Here is a 17,592-nt window from a genome sequence, read left to right as displayed (position 1 = left end):
TGCCGCGCGCCTCCTCTTTGTGAATAATATGAAAAACTATTCCTTTAAATTAACAAACATCAATTCATATTTCCCAAAAATGTTTTGACATAAACCAAATTAAATCAATATTGGAACCAGTTCCATTTAGTGAACAAAAGCGTTATTATCCTATTGTAGGCTATCTTGGAGGTGAGTACACATCTTAATCTTACTAAGGAAGTCACCTGGAAATATCTATTGATTTGAATCACTGGGAATTGTCACGATTTATTCACAGAGACTTATTATTTGCATACGATAAGCACTGGATGTCACAATTTTTGTTGATCGCATGTTTACCTTTTTTTTCCAATATTGATTTAATTTGGTTTATGTCAAAAAATTTTTGGAAATATGAATTGATGTTTGTTAATTTAAAGGAATAGTTTTTCATATTATTCACAAAGAGGAGGAGTGCGGCATAATTTTTATATTTGTTTTGGAATAATTTCCACATATAAAGAGGATGTGTTGTATGTCAGCGCACCTTTAAAAATTGTAGTAGGTGGCTCGCAAGTTACACTCTTGTTTTTTTATATCCTGTTGGAAGTAGCCATCATAAGATGGGTACACTGTAGTCATAAAGGGATGGCCATTCTCCGCTGACCTTTGACATCCACAAGGCATTTTCATCCACACAACTGCCGCCCACTGGATATTTTCTCTTTTTTGGACCATTCTCTGTAAACCCTAACATGGTTGTGCATGAAAATCCCAGTTCAGCAGTTTTTGAAATACTCAGACCAGCCCGTCTGGCACCAACAACCATGCCACATTCAAAGTCACTTAAATACCCTTTCTTCCACATGCTGATGCTCAGTTTGAACTTCAGAAAGTCGCCTTCACCACATCTAGATGCCTAAATGCATTCAGTTGCTGCCATGTGCTTTGCTGACTAGCAATTTGTGTCACCAAGCAATTGAACAGGTGACGGTTTATATATATATATATATATATATATATATATATATCTATAGTGTTTTTCAAAGTGATTTCTCAGCCAAATGGAGCTTAGAGACATTGATAGATAACGAAGCTTGCTTTGAAGATGCAAGATGAACTAAATAGCGTTTTTGCTTTGTGATGCTCAGAGTGGTTGCACTTTAAGCACATTATCTGATTAGGCGGTACTGTTCAATTACATCTATTATATCTTGCATTTCATGGAGTAGTTGCTATTCAACATCACAGATAGTTGTATTTTTAACAAGGATTTAATAAAAAAATACAACATTTTACCTGTTTATTATGTTGCAATCTAATGTTTACCTAAAAAGTATCGGAATACTTCTCTTAATGTTTTTCTGGTGAAAGTATATTATTATTATCATACAGGATTTATATAGCACCAGCAATATAATGGGAGACAGTACAGTTACAATACAATAAAATACAAGAGGGTTAAGTGGGCCCTGCTCATTAGAGTTTACAATCTAAAAGGGTGGGGCAAATTAGTACAAAAGGTTATTGCTGTGGGGTATGAGCTCATGGAAGTGATGTAGCCCAGGACAGAGTTGTGAATGGCTTTGTATGTTGTTATTAGTATTTTGATACATCAGATCTTGGTACTCCTTTAAATGGAATGGATTTGAATCTCCATATGTCAGAATGTGTGGACTGGAGAATGCCCTACTAATAAAATCAACAGCATCCCATTTTAATCTGTTTCTGGTCCGGCCTCAGTCAGGCTATAAAATCCATTGGCAGTGTTAGCATGTCTCTCACTGCAAAAAAAAAAACTCCCTCCCAGCTAAATCATTAAAACAAGAATGAATTCCTAATGTGGTCAGAGCCTGCATACTGGAATTGTGGAAACAGAAGGGATCGCCGCCAACTGCCCTCTGGTTCTCCAAAGTTAACACAATTAGACAAATAGAAAATTTGTCATCCTCTTTAAATCATCGAGAGGAATAATGCAGAGATATAGTGGGGCAAAAAAGTATTTAGTCAGCCACCAATTGTGCAAGTTCTCCCACTTAAAAAGATGAGAGAGGCCTGTAATTGGCATCATAGGTAGACCTCAACTATGAGAGGCAAAATCAGAAAAAAAATCCAGACAATCACATTGGCGGATTTGGAAAGAATTTATTTGCAAATTATGGTGGAAAATAAGTATTTGGTCAATATCAAAAGTTCATCTCAATACTTTGTTATATATCCTTTGTTGGCAATGACAGAGGTCAAACGTTTCCTGTAAGTCTTCACAAGGTTGGCACACACTCTTGCTGGTATGTTGGCCCATTCCTCCATGCAGATCTCCTCTAGAGCAGTGATGTTTTGGGGCTGACGCTGGGCAACACGGACTCTCCTTCCGGTCTCACCCACCTCCACCCCTTTATTTTTAAGGAAGGAAGTTTTTTCCCGTGCTGGAACAAATGGCTGTATAGGATTTTTTTTGCCTTCCTCTGGATCAGCTGGGTATAGGGTTCTGTATGAAGAAGGTTTTCTACTGTATTTATTTATTCAAATATTTTTCTCTATTAATAAAGCTAGATGGACTTGTGTCTCTTCCAAAATGACTAACTATATACCGTATTTTCCGGCGTATAAGACGACTTTTCAACACAAGAAAAACTTCTGAAAAGTCGGGGGTCGTCTTATACGCCGGTATACGGCGAGCCGGTGTCAGGGCGGCACTTTTTCAAGGGGCGGCGCGGCGCCGCCCCCCCCTCCACCTTCAACGGACACTAAGTACAGGGGTGGGCAGAGGGGCTGCTGTACCTTACCTGGCTCCGGTCCCGGTCCCACGATGATCCGGTTCAGGAAGCGCAGCTGCTCCTTCTTTCAGTTCAGCTGCTCGATGGTCACGTGGCTGCTCGGCTCCTAGTCCTCACCGGTGATTGGGCGCCAGCACTGGAAAGGCACACAGGCGACCAATCACCGGCCAGGAGGCGGAGCCGAGCGGCCCGCGAAAATCTGAAAGAAGGAGCAGCCGCTGCTCTCCCCCACTGACACTAACGATGGGGCACTATTCCTCCTCCACTGACACTAACGATGGGGCACTATTCCTCCTCCACACTGACACCAACGATGAGGCACTGTTCCTCCCCCATTGACACCAACGATGGGGCACTATTCCTCCTCCCCACTGACACCAACGATGGGGCACTATTCCTCCCACTGATACCAATGATGGGGCACTATTCCTCCTCCACACTGACACCAACAATGAGGCACTGTTCCTCCCCCACTGACACCAACGATGGGGCACTATTCCTCCTCCCCACTGACACCAACGATGGGGCACTATTCCTCCTCCCCACTGACACCAATGATGGGGCACTATTCTCCCCACTGATACCAATGCTGGGGCACTATTCCTTCCACTGATACCAATGATGGGGCACTATTCCTCCCACTGACACCAATGATGGGGCGCAATTCCTGCCACTGATACCAATGATGGGGCGCTATTCCTCCCACTGACACCAATGATGGGGCACTATTCCTCCCACTGACACCAATGATGGAACGCTATTCCTCCCACTGACACCAATGATGGGGTGCTATTCCTCCCACTGATACCAATGATGGAGCACTATTCCTCCCACTGACACTAATGGGGCACTATTCCTCCCACTGACACCAATGATGGGGCACGATTCTTCCCACTGACACCAATGATGGGACACTATTCCTCCCACTGACTAATGATGGGGCACTATTCCTCCCACTGACACTAGTGAAGGGACACTATTCCTCACACACTGACACTAATGATGGGGCACCATCATTGGTGTCAGTGGGAGGAATAGTGCCCCATCATTAGTCAGTGGGAGGAATAGTGCCCCATCATTGGTGTCAGTGGATGAAATAGTGCCCCATCATTGGTGTCAGTGGGAGGAGTAGTGCCTCATCATTGGTATCAGTGGGAGGAATCGTGCCCCATCATTGGTGTCAGTGGGAGGAATAGTGTCCCATCATTGGAATACCATACTGAAATAGCATACCATATTGAAATCAAATCTGATGTTTTTTCATTTTTATTTGGTGTGCGTTGGAAGAGGGGTAGTCTTATACGGCGAGTATAGCCCAAACCCTATATTTTAACAGGAAAAGTAGGGGGTCGTCTTATACGCCCAGTCGTCTTATACGCTAACTACTGTATGCAATATTATAGGTAAAAAAAAAAAATCATCCCATTAGAGAGATCATCTTCAAGTGATCTTGCATGTTGGTGGACCCAAGGAGTGACACAGAACCCTTGGTATGAACATAAATTCAGCATCCACAGATGGGATGTCTTCATCAGTTCATTGATGATGTGTGATCATCTTCAACATCAGGATTCAGCAGGACCATTTTGGCCCCAGGACCTCAATGAGCTCTTTCCAGGGCCAAAGTAGTACAGGATATTGTGGACAAATAGGTTTATTTTTCTGGTCATCTACTGGACCAATTCTTATTAACTTTCCATTCAACTAACTATAGTATTGTTATTGACATTAAACCCATGATTTGAAATAACACCAATTCACCCTATAGCTTTAGTTGAGTCCTAAAGTATCAATTGGTGCACTTTGCACATGTAATGCAGTTTCAATTGCCATTAATGTTACCAGTAAATGTACGGCCATGAATGGAATCCATTAAGAACATTGCTATAATTCCTGTATAATTATTGTTGTGCTTATGTAATATTATAGTTAACAAAGAACGCTGTGTCTGTCAAAGACAATTGTGTCTTGTTCTGGTCCAGTTTTAAATTTTTTATAGCTGATCAATAGGCTGATAGTAAAGATGCTAACATTCCTCACAGCAATAAATTCTAGGAAGCAAACTTTCACTTTCATTTATGTTGCATATAGCTGTAGAAAAGTTTTTAGGATTGCAAAATATCTTACTAGTTAGATAATTTCTTAAGGGAAACTATTGGATATGGAAATTGCAGTTTCTGGTCTCTTTTGAAGATGCTATTTTCCATGCTGTTGTGAAATGCTGGCTGACACACTGTCCCTTCCATTTCAGTAGTTTCTGAGTGACTAAATGTATTGAAACCACATGGTCAGCATGTTCCATTATTAACCCTCATACAAGAAAGAGTTCTCTGCAGTGCCAGGAATGGTTAATTAGCGCTGTAGCATAGTGAAGATGCCAGACTGTCCCCCACTGATGTGGGAGCATCGAGTGACAGCATAAATTCTGTCCAAAAAAAGTAAGCATTAATCTGTATGTTCACCCCCCTTAGCATAAATTCTGATTGCAAGCCAAAATTCTCACCCAAACAAAAATGTGAAAATTCCCCCTCCTCCCAGTACATAGACGACCTTTTGACTCATCTTCTCCATTCATAAATGCAATACTACAGCTTCTATGAATAAAATATGACCTACAAGCCTGGGATCACACTGATGCGGTGCAGAATTCGAAGCGTTTTTTGTGCGAATTCCGCTTCGGGTGTGTATGTTAAGATAACAACACCCCCAAATCATTTCGCAAAATGCAGTGCAATGTGCATGGGTCATAGGTCACTTTTTGATATAAGAACATATAGTACAGCTTCTACGAATGGAGGAGTTAAGTGGAAAGAGCGGGCATATTTGGGCATCCTTAATTCTATTAACCCAGAACACACCAGAAGATGGCAAGGGTGGGGGGCATGGATGGAGGAGGATTTAACCTAAAAGAAGAGACATCAGCACAAGGGACACATCCTACTGACTGTAAGTTATGTCCCTTGTGCTGATTTTCTGTTTTTTATTTTGGTCTCTCTCAGGCTTTAAGGCCCCTTTCACACTGACAATCCGATCGGGTCCATCTGTCAGTTTTTCAGGCGGACCTGATCGGACCATTCATAGACTTCTATGGACCGGCGGGTGTAAGCAGACAAGTGATACCTGCTGGCATCCGATCTGATCCCGTACGCCAAAAACAGATGTATAATGATCCATTCCCCATCTGTCTGGTAAATCTAATTGGATGGCAGTTGGATGGAAACGGACAGGCAGTCTGTTTCCATCCCACCACCCCACAGCGGACAGCGGGAAGTGTCTGTGCTCTGCAGAAGCGGAGTGGACACAGAACATGCAATTCACCTGCTTAGCTGGGATTCGCCACATCTAAAAAGGGGCCTTAATTGCACGATCCATCATAAATCTATTGTTATCCATTGAGTCTGTTGTGCTTTGTGCTAACGTTCATTGGTATAAAATCCAGAACTCATTTTGGGCACCCCGACCTTCAGTTTGTTTTACATCACAGAGTTCACAGAGCATGCATCAAAGCAAGGCAACTTTAATCTATGAATTCTATTTTGGAAATGCCCTATTGTCTTCAGACAACTTAATTCTATTAATAATGCAAACCTAGAATGGGAAGACAGGACAAACAAGCAGCGCTGGCACATAAAGAATGCCAGTCTACACCTACAGCATACCATACTTGCCAACATTTACAAGGGCACTTTTTTTTTGCTTTTGCTCAATACTTGTGTGCAGCAATTAATTTGTTTGACAGCTTGGTTATTAGCCTAGAAAATGGCCATATTTGCTTTGACAGGTTTGGCTCCCATTGATTTCAGTAGGGTTTGGGTTCAGCATTCAAACTTCTTCAAAGTTCTCCGAACTCTGCTATACCTGAACCCAGGGCAGTTCAGCTCATCACGACTCCTCATTCCTCGTGACAGTGCTTGCTTCTGGCAAATGCTGGAAGCTGGAGACAGGAGTTCACTATCAAATCAGCCATCTTCTTGTTAGCTGTGGTGTCGGCTGCCCGTGAAGTGGGATGAATCACTGTTCTGGCATATTCATTTGTGTGTAAAACTCAAAGCAAGAGGCTTTGAAGAAGTATGTAAACACTAGTGGAAGTCAATCAAATCCAGTTAGTGACTTGAGTGTGTCCCAATTTTTAAGTTCCGTAAGATGGGAAATATAATTTCTTTCATTTTTATTAACGTGGCTGTAAAGATTGAAGGCTTTTTACCTTCAATGCATTCTCTGTAAAAAACCTTCAATCCCCAGACCTCCCCCCCCCTTATACTTACCTGATCTTGATCCAGTGCTCTCTTTGTATTTCTCTCTCCTGATTCCCCATTGGCTCCCACTGCTGTCAATCTCAGCCAGTGAGGAGGGAGCAGGGGGTGGTGCCAAGCCTCGCTCTGTGTGTCAATGGGCTAATTCAATGGGCTAACTCACACTAGTGTGTTGATCTGCATTTTAGCACAGCTGTAAAATGTAGGTCAGCACAAGGATACCTGAAAAACATGCGTGTAAAATTCAAGTCAGTGCAACACAAGTAAAGAAAACAAAGTTTGCTTTGGGATTTATTTTGTCCCTTACAAGCACCCAAACCAGCAGCCATCTTTGAGAGTGAGGAAAAGAGCGTGTGCAGAGCAGGTGCTTTCTGCCAGGATGTCAGGATTTATTGAAATTGACAACTTTGGGCAAATAAAATCCTATGTGACACCCTGCAAAAGGATTACAAGGTTAACCGTCACTCACTCCTTCTCTAACCCACTGGATGTGATGTCGGAGGAAGTCCTGCAAAATGCAGTGCATTTTAATGCATGTCAAAATGTGTGTAACGCTACCCCGTAAACAGCCGCGGGATTTTGGGTGCCCCTTGGTCTGCACAACCAGGCAACACACATTTTTCCAACTTTCTCACAAAGTCAGTAACCATTCCATAGCCTTTTTTTTGTTGTTTTATTGAGGGGAAACAACTTGGATGGGGATAAAGGAATATGGGATGCTCAGCTAGACTTGGCAGAACAATTTGAAGACAAACTTCTTTCTCTACATACATGAAAATGCAGATCATAGACTGTACTCCCTCTGGAATAGCAAAGTTCCTGTTTTAGGAGCGCTATGTTCCCTGGGTGAAACGCACAAAGATTCCCAATACATGTATGTAAAGTGTCCCAGAGCAAGGGATTTAGGTTAGCTGTGACAGTGTCCCAATGAAAGCATGCTGGATATTGCATCTGGCAGTCTTCTCCCTTGTAGGCCCTGGGGGTGAAGAGGTACTCACAGCGTCCTTTGTATCCTGCTGCTTTGGACAAGACTACTGTTCAGGCCTTCTGCTGTGCTGGGGGTCTCCTAGATATGACTGTATGGTAGTGAAGATCCCTCTCTCCAACTTCTTCTCCTTCCTTCCACAGCTCCAGCCTGGAGGCAGAACCCCCCTTCCCCAGTGTCCCCTGCCAGGCCTCAAGCCCCTTAGCACTCAATCTGCTACCTGCTACCACACACTGCTTCCACTGGCTAGGCTCCTCAATACTTATGGGCCCATCCTCCTGTCTCTTGCCTAGGGGTTGCTCAAACTCCCATAAATATTCAGATCCTCACCTCTGGACCTCCGCCCACTAGTTTCTAAAAGCTTTGATGGACCACCAGCACCAGGGGGAGGCCTAATCTGCCTGGTCTGCCTTTCAGCCTGACCTAAAGCTGTCCCACAACAATCACCGAGACTCACATCACTACTGTCAGTCAGCATAAATTTACCTAAAATAACTGTACACTAGAAGGTACTACACGCACATCAATGCAAGTCAACATGTGTTAAAATGTGCACAAAATGGATGGAAATGTACATCTATTTACCTTGCATTGTATTGCAATTCAGTGGGAATTCATCCTTACCTGTCCCTGCACTACCAAGGTCTTTGTTGTTCTGCCTACTCAGCATCACGCAGCCTTTTCTTGAAAGTTATCCCAGCTGGGTAAGGCATCTTCTGCACACAAATGTCAATGACTACAGACTTTACATTGAAATCAACGAAGTGCACAGCAGTACTGTATCCACATTTCCCATTGGAATGGCTGGAGTCCATGGCAAACCTGCAGTAAAGACAGAGGACCTAACAGTTTTGAAGAGTAGGTACTTTATATGAAAGTACAGTTATGCTTTAAAGAGACACCATGGCTGATATACTAATCCATTTCACTTGCTTTAGTGACTGGTAAAAATTCACTTTAAAAAGACAACCAATTAAAACCAATTACCTGCATAGAAAATGAAAAAAAAAATATATATATATTTTTGCATGAATGAACAAAATAACGTGATACAGTTTCACTACATTCATTAAGCTAAGTAAAATCTCCCTTGCAAACTGAACATACTTTAGGCTGGTCATAGATTACACAATTTTCTTGAGAATTTTGCTTTAGATTTTCCAAAAACCATATAATATGAGGTCAATCCTAAACAACACTTTCAATTGTATCCAATTAGGCAGGCCCTTGCACTACATAATTGAAGGTAAATCTAATGAAAATTGGGAAGAAATTGGACAGAAAATTGTATAGTGTATGGCCAGCCTTTCTCTCTTAATTAATCATCCACACTATAATTTTAAGCAGGTTTTAAAATCCTTGTGGTACATGTACACCTGGAGGACTCCTGATAAGTAAAAACACAACATGTGTGACAGTCACGGTTCTACTGAAGGGAACCAGTAGACTGATGTTGCTAATCTTATTAGATTGCTTTTTAGAGATCTACAGTAGTAGTTTTTCCATTACAGCCCAGTCTCTGTGCTCTCCTTCCATTCAGTGGTTATAAAACAGTTCTATATATACCTTTTTCCTGATAAAACATATAGCTTCCTGTAGTCCTGATTAGTCTAGTGGCTTCTTTTATTCATCAGAAAAATGCAGCGTAACAGTTTTGCATTTTTTTGCATAGTTCATAGTATATATCACATATCTGAATGAACATTTTTCATTTAAACACTTTGAAAAACATGTATCTGCCCTTAGGTGGCACTGTAAACAACTGTACATAAATCTGTATAAGAGTATGAATAGTCAAAAGAAAAGAAGAAAAAAACATATCCTTCAATACATAGACATTTCTCCATGTTTTGCAAACACAGAAAAATACCTCTTGATCTGTATGCTCCTAAAATCCAAAATAATGTTATGCCTGAACTCCTACCTGCTAGACCAGCGGTCATCAACTGATTGTCTGTGGACCACTGGTGGTCCTCGAGAAAATGTTGGAGGTCCCCAGAAAAATCTGGACATTGTTTGCATTTTTTATGTATTATTAATAATAAAACAAAAATAATATTCTAAGAAATTCTTATATTCTGAATGACAATTTTCATTGAAGGGAGGGGATATTACATATATGGTCTTTTGATTGACAAGCCCATATGTAGTGGCTTGATAAGCTGACAATGTTGCATCAGCCTACCCATGTGACAAGTTGCTCAATCTATCTTTACAATATAATGTCTCAATAATGTTGTATAACCAAAAATCTACTTATTTTACCAGGGGCAGACTGACCATTTGGAAACTCGGGCACTGCCCGAGGGCCCGGGGTCAGTAGGGGGCCCCATGGGATGTCCCTGGTACCTTTTTCATAGGCTTTTTTGAGTTTGGGCAAGGACACAGGGGCCCCATGATCCCCTATTGCCCCATGAGTTGTCAGTCCGCCCCTGTATCTTACACATATTACCAACTTATAAAACATAAACTAAATACACACAATATATATATATATATTTATTAATTCATACTAATTCTATTTTGGTTCACTCTGACATCCTCAACTAGAGACCTTTTAACCAGCTATGCCCTTCTATAGAATACTCAGCTTCCAGCTAGTTAGCTTAACTCCAAATACATTTTTCTGTCTCAGCTATAACTGAAGAATTCAACACCATCACTTGTTCAAGGCCAGCCACACATTTTAATATTAATTATGATTAATCATAAAAACCAAATATATTGCAAGCTTGCCATAACTATAATATAATTTCTATAAGTGTCAAATTATGAATTTGGAATTAATGTTTAACACCATGTGTACCAGGCTCAGGAGCAATGCTCCGTTCACACCAATGTGTTTTTTAGTGCTTTTTGCAGAAACGCACTACAGTCCAGTTAAAATGGTTTCCTATAAAACATGTTCACATCTATGCTTTTTTGAGCTGCTGCGTTTTTGGAAAGGGTCAGGGACTTTTTTGCTACAATAGAATTCAATGCAGAATCTGCTGAAATGCATAGTAGTGCATTTTTGCTGCGTTTTTGCCACATTTTGCATTTTTATTCTGCCCAGCAAAAAGAAAATCCACTTTAAAAAAAAAAAAGAGCTGAACAAAACGCGGCAAAAACGTGTGTAGAAAAATGCAAAATGAACTGCGAAAAGCACTGAAAATTGGAAAAAAGCAAACTGCATAGGTGTGAATGGAGTCTTACTGGAGTATCCCACAGTTACCCTGATCTGCAATAAATCTTCAGAAAAACATACCCTAGACTGTAAATTGAACCAAAGGAGTGGCTGTATGCCTGACTGCAGGGCAATACTGGGAAAAAGAACACTGGGCATCTATTCGGTAGCCCCTATGGGGGTGAGCGCTATGTAACAATAAGACACTACTGCACTACTCAGCAGTTTGTTCTTCTCAGTATTCTGTGTGAATGTTGTGAAAATTCACTTTGCAAAGAATACCAAATCACGTCCAAGGAAAATAAAAAACAAACTGTATTTTTGCTTGCACATGATTGGATGATGGAAGTCGGCAGAGCTCCCCCTCATTCCTTTGCAAAGTGAACTGCCAAACTGCCTCTAGTTAATTAACCCCATGAGTTAAATATTTTTTTTTACCAACAGAAGACTGAGCAGCTTAACAGTATAACACTGACCTATAGAAGGGTGTTGAAGTGTGTTCCTCAATTACTGATTTCACAGTGGAATTCATAGCGATATTCCATTTCACATTTGTGAGATTTCCTGACCCCATAGCTCCTTTTCCTACTTTTGCTTTATTAATCCTCACATCAAATGCAAAATATATTCCATAAAATGTACATACATAAAACAAATTGGGACATAGGGTAGGGATAAAACATTGTCACGTTATTACAAAAGTGCCTGGAACAAGGACCTTCAAGACAAGATCACCAGGTATTATTTTAATGAAAGCTGCAGATTTAAAAATATGGAATATGACTTTTGATATTACATTAAAAGCTAAAGTGAGATTTTAATGATTTCGTGATTGGGTTTTCATATACTTTAACTATCTTCTATGAAGAATTTGCAAGCACAGAAATGCAAAAATCAATAACCTTCGCCCTCTTTAGAAATCACACTTTTCATGATCAGGTTCACACTTGCTAGTGTCTAATAAATAGATGTACCACTATACATAAACTGTTCTACCCTCAAACTTCAATTCTTGCTACTGTTAAAATATTACAAAAAACACTTTTTAAAACTGTAAACTGAAAGAAAACAGACTAATTTAAATGTAGCAAATTAATTCTTTATTGAAAAATGACAAAAATATATTTTGTATTTATATAAATATAATATAGATTTAAATAAATCTATATTATTTATACATTATAAATATATTTACATATTTTTTATAGAAATAATTTAGTTTAGATATGTTTTTACAGTGGTAAAAATACATTTCTCCCAAAATAATTTAAAGTATTAAAGAGAACATTATTAGAGCAAGACTTAAAAACAACAGCAACAACAAAGCTACTGGTACATTCAAAGTAGCAAACTAGTGTGAAAATAAGAGGAATGGTGAGCGTTTCCCTATTGTTTTGTTTTCATTCCTGGGTGTCTTATCACTGGAACATGTTTTAGTTGCCTAAAGAAAATAAAATAAAAGATATAAATACTTGGGTAATCATCTCATTTACGTAAGCATGTTAAAATAAAAAATACCCATAATTGCACATTTAAATATAACATTTGCTTAAAATATATGCATTGCATGTTTACACTGTCATCTATAAGCTGATGACACGTGTGATTAATGCCCAGTTTTTTTACAGTGATTTGTCACTAAGAAATCATAATATGTTCTATGGGATTGCTCATTTTTAAAGTGCTTTGTCGCACAGTGAGAGTTATCAGTGTTGTGGCTCAGTAGCAAAATCACTAGCAACAATTGCTTCTAAAGTGTTACTAAACCCAGGACCAGGGGCGGACTGACCATTAGAGAACATGGGCACTGCCCGAGGGCCTGGGGTCAGTAGGGGGCCCCATGAAATGCCCCTGGTACCTTTTATAGGCTTTTTTTGAGTGTGGGCAAGGATACAGGGGCCCCATGATGCCCTATTGCCCGGGGGCCCCATGAGTTGTCAGTCCGCCCCTGCCCAGGACCCTGCATTCACTATATCTGGTCTCCCTCAGTACACAGGACATGGAAGTGCAATTATTGTAGTAAATATAAACTGCTAAATACCTTTTCTTATCAGCATTATATATCAGTCTTGTGGCTTCTAACAGTGTTCAGCTGGGCACTGGTTAAAGCTTGTAGGAGTTGTTTTTCTGCTCTAGGAGGATGCAGAACCCCTGACCTCTGGACAGTGCTAATTGGTCCTGTGCTGATCACATGCACTTTCCCAAGAAAACAAAAACCTCTCTAGCAATACACACTAAGCTGAGCATGTGCAGTGTTACTGTTCAGTCTTTCTTATCAGAAGATAAGACGTGGACATTTGAACAAGAGAGAGCAGAGAAGTCAGGATCAAATGCCTTTTTACACACTGCAGAGGATTAACCCCTTAGGTTCCACAGTGAGTATAGTAAGCATGCTTTACTGCATATACAGACTGATTTTACTGTTGTGGGTTTAGTAACATTTTAATGCGTTTCCATAAAATGTTGCAGAAATTGGCTACTAATTGCTGAAGGAGAGTGATTTGTAGCAGAGCATAACCCAATGCTATAGCAAGTCACCAACAGCTCTAGCCTTTAAATTGCCAGCTACAAATCAGTGTTCCTACTGGCATTGACAATTTGTAGCAGTAAGTAATCTTGCCCCCAAAAAATCGCCCATGTGTCATTAGCCTTAACCTTCAATTATTTTATTACTTAGGTCATTTTTATGCTATTTTCCTCTGACCCCAAATCTTTTCCTGATTCATACAAAATAAATAGGTGCACAGTACATAAAATTAAAAAAAAACAACAAAAAAATTTACATTGTATCTCTTTCGCTATGCTTTCATGTTTACTTTAGAACAAAATATGTTCTTAAAATGAAACAAGGGGTAGCGTGCCTTCCTCTGAACATTTTTTGCCCTGGCCTGTGCTTTGGATGACATGTGATGTGATGTACTGTAGCATCACCACCAATATGTCCACTTGTCCACATAATCACACACAACCCAGGATGTTACCTCTCCCAAACCTGAGTGCTAAAATTACCCCCCAAGTTAACCCTTAAAATGTAACCTTTTCTTCTAACAATTAATTCCTAAATAACGCCCTTAACCTCACTACAATCTAAACTGAGTCTTACAATAACCTGCCCAAACTTCTACACTAATCTATTCTTCTGCATACCCACCAAAATTATACATTAGTATTCCTGCACCAGAAGACCTTGATCTGTACAATACTCCATCATAGGAAATTGATACAAGGGGAGCTGTTTTTTTCTCCCCAATAATTCTTTGTATATTCAGACCAAAGTGAGACAAGATTGAGCACCCAATTTTACATATCAGAATGCAAAGCAAGTGCAGAAACTAATAACAGTAACAAAATTTGATGGATGTGAGTAATTGCTTACAGAGCAAAACATTTTGGATATAGGTCGTATCTAGAAATTACTGTATGAGATGCTAAGATATCATACTGATTGTCCCAGTTTCATTCTGTATTTTGTATTTATGAGTAAAGGGAAAAGGTATATGAGGGTGGTCGAGGGTGTAGAACAAATCCTCCAAAGTCTAATGAGGTCAGAACAAAATAGATGTGGTATCATCGGAGGTCAGAATAACGAGAAGAAGAAGGCAAGGATACCTATAGATTAGGAGGGAAGTGGGCAAAAAAAGGGGGAGGGAGAGAAGAGGGTATAATGGGATTCCTCTTGCCATAAAATGAGTGCCAAAAGGGAGATATTTTAATCTATGAAAATTGCAATTTTGCCACTGCCCTCCCTCCAGACTGGATTTGCACAAAGTTCATAGCATGTGTCTCAATTAAAAAATAAATAATAAAACAATTGCAGAATTTTTTGAATTGTAATAGAGAAATACTCACCGATTTTTTCCACTCAGCAGTACCCTTACTTCAAATAAATGGGGGCTCACACATTTTGGAGTGGATGAGTTTCTCAAAGTAGCACTGCAAATCAACGAGAACAAGGAGACTTTTAATATAAGTCAAAACTATAGGGTTTTTAAATAATTTGAATCTTCAAAAGTGAATCTATATTTGGTTTGAAGTTTCCATGTTTTTCCCTGATTTATATGTAGTCTAAGCTATTTTTTCTCTTGAAATGTTGAAAACTACCTAATGTACTGCATGTTCCCGATTATGGACTAATAAATAGTAAATTTAAAAAAAAAACCACGATCCTAAAAAAAAGTACAGTTTTTCTCTATTTAACTGTTAATACACATGTTTTAATAAATGATGTTCTGAATTTTTCAGATTCTCCCTAAGTGAATGAATGGGCAGATTTATCATTTAGAATTAAAAGCAAATCAGGACTGCTATAGAAACTAATCAGGTGTTAGCTTTCTAGAAGATTTCTATATAGATTTAAATCTGGTTGTTTTATTATATCCATTAATAAAAGCTTCACAATGCAATCTATGCAAAAGTCCTCAAACATGTTTGATTATAATATTTTGCATGATATTAATGCTAAAAAACAATAATAATATATTGGATATACCAGGTGGAACTGTTTTACAAAAGGAAAGGTGGAAGTTATATAGTCAAACTGCATGTTTATATTCAAAGGATAAATTATCTAAAGGATATTTAAAAAATATGGAGATGGCCATTGCTAACTTGCTAGTTCCATGACTGCCCCTGGCCTTAATAGTTTGACTGACTGGCTGCATTGACTAGGAAGAAGCATACAGCAGCCTAGTGTGGTCAGAGCTCCTCCTTTGCATATGTGTCAGTGACTCAAAGTCCTGAAAAGACCAGGCCAGCATGATAGCCAGGGAATTGGCATTTTTAGAAAGAGAAGTTAGTAATGGCAACCTCCATATTTCTTTAATACAGCTATTTCTTAATTTAGCAGCTACTTACATGTATTCAATCCTTTCACAGCCAGAGCTGCTTGGGAAAATCTCCAGTTTTTCCAGTTCTAGTACATTGATCCTTTTAGCCAGCTTAGTGCACAAGCAGCGGTTCCCTCGAGAGATTGAAAATCCTGTTTAAAAGTTTAAATAAAGAAAAATTAGTAAAAAAAAAAAGTAGAAAAGTAAAACATCAAAAAAGAAAAGCAAATAAGGTAAATACAAGGATATATATTTGAATGACTATACCTTGAATAACAGCAGCGGAGAGAAGGATAACACTGATGAGGATAGTGCACTTGTTGTCCATGATGACAGTAGTTATGATGTCCCTGACTTATGAGTTACTGCAGATAGCAGCTTGGAGTATTGTACCTCTATTTATATTCTATATTTGTGTGCTGGGTTGCATCATTATATTGTGTCATTGCTTGGAATTTCTCATGTCCTGTGTATTTGCATCACAGAAAAACTAAGAAGAAGTGAAAGTCCCCGAAATCCTCTTTTTAACTAAATAAATTCCATTCTTAGGTATATATTTATCCTTGCTGGAGACAAGCATTTCCCAGAATTGCCCTTGCCAGACATACTGTCATAAGTTACATTTTATAAACTAATTACAAAAATAAAAGGTGATCTACTGTTAATAGAATTTTAAATGCAAATGCATGTCTCCCTCACCCAGTGAGATAGCACCAACGAGGTGGCACAGATTCTTTTCAGTGTCTTCTCTGTTGTGTCCACACATGGGATGTGCATTCTCCATTCAGTCCTATGGAGACTTTGTACTTCCATAATTCAAATCATAAAATCTCTTTTTAGGATTGAATAAAGAGCTCACAGAGCATGCATTGACCCAGCTCAGAGTTTGATAAACAACGGGATATTTTCTCTTTTTTGGACCATTCTCTGTAAACCTTAGAGATGGTTGTGCATGAAAATCCCAGTAGATCAGTAATTTTTGAAATACTCAGACCACCTCGTCTGGCACCAGCAACCATGTCACGTTCAAAGTCACTTAAATCCCCTTCCCTCCCCATTCTGATGCTCGATTTGAACCTCAACAAGTCGTCTTCACCACATCTAGATGCCTAAATGTATTGAGTTGTTGCCATGTGATTGGCTGATTAGCAATTTGTGTTACCGAGCAATTGCTACTACTTATCCAATAGTAGGATGACATGGACTTTATATTCCAAGAAAAACAAATGTTTATGGATACACAAAACAACTTTTTGTTAAAATTTCCAGAATATTAATTTAACAGATATATTTAAACAATGGCAGACTGGTAGGTACAGCAGGTGATACAATAGCATACAAAGATACAACCCCCCATGATCATTGTTAGGAAAAACATCTGGAAATTTAAGAAGCGACTTAGGCTAGGTTCACATATGTGCGGATGGTGCAGCTGCAGATCTGCACAAAAATCCGTGCAGCTGCACCACCCACACAGAAGAATGTGGACCCGTGGGTGAGTGCCATTAATTCTAATGGCACAACACCTACACTGGAACTTGCAACTGCACTGGGAACCGAGGTTCCCGTGCAGCAGACTTCGGTTTCCAAAGAAGTGCAGGGACTTCTACCCTGCTTGTCCCGA

General features: G+C 39.5%; 1 protein-coding gene across 1 annotated transcript; it reads right to left on the bottom strand.

The window, feature by feature from the left end:
* Positions 1 to 12,340: 12,340 nt before the first annotated feature.
* On the bottom strand, positions 12,341 to 16,330 carry LOC149447618 (C-X-C motif chemokine 10-like). Its single transcript, XM_089652287.1, has 4 exons — positions 16,236 to 16,330; positions 15,997 to 16,120; positions 14,992 to 15,075; positions 12,341 to 12,583 (listed from the first exon to the last, which is right to left on the bottom strand). Exons 1-4 carry the CDS (start codon positions 16,294 to 16,296, stop codon positions 12,529 to 12,531), a joined length of 324 nt encoding a protein of 107 aa, XP_089508413.1. The 5' UTR covers positions 16,297 to 16,330; the 3' UTR covers positions 12,341 to 12,528.
* Between the last annotated feature and the right edge of the window lie 1,262 nt (positions 16,331 to 17,592).

The sequence above is a fragment of the Staurois parvus genome, unplaced genomic scaffold (genome assembly GCF_062004578.1).
Source record: "Staurois parvus isolate SC_StPar_1 unplaced genomic scaffold, SC_StPar_1.0 ptg000679l, whole genome shotgun sequence".
NCBI lineage: Eukaryota > Metazoa > Chordata > Amphibia > Anura > Ranidae > Staurois > Staurois parvus.
This window is presented reverse-complemented; position numbering and strand designations above follow the sequence as displayed.

Excerpts from the sequence above, each read along its gene's own strand:
- LOC149447618 (XM_089652287.1), bottom strand. The coding sequence starts at position 16,296 with ATGGACAACAAGTGCACTATCCTCATCAGTGTTATCCTTCTCTCCGCT. Across the intron at positions 16,121-16,235 it reads CTCCGCTGCTGTTATTCAAG|GATTTTCAATCTCTCGAGGG; the intron begins GTATAGTCATTC and ends ACTTTTAAACAG. Across the intron at positions 15,076-15,996 it reads TGTGAAAGGATTGAATACAT|TGCTACTTTGAGAAACTCAT; the intron begins GTAAGTAGCTGC and ends GTTGATTTGCAG.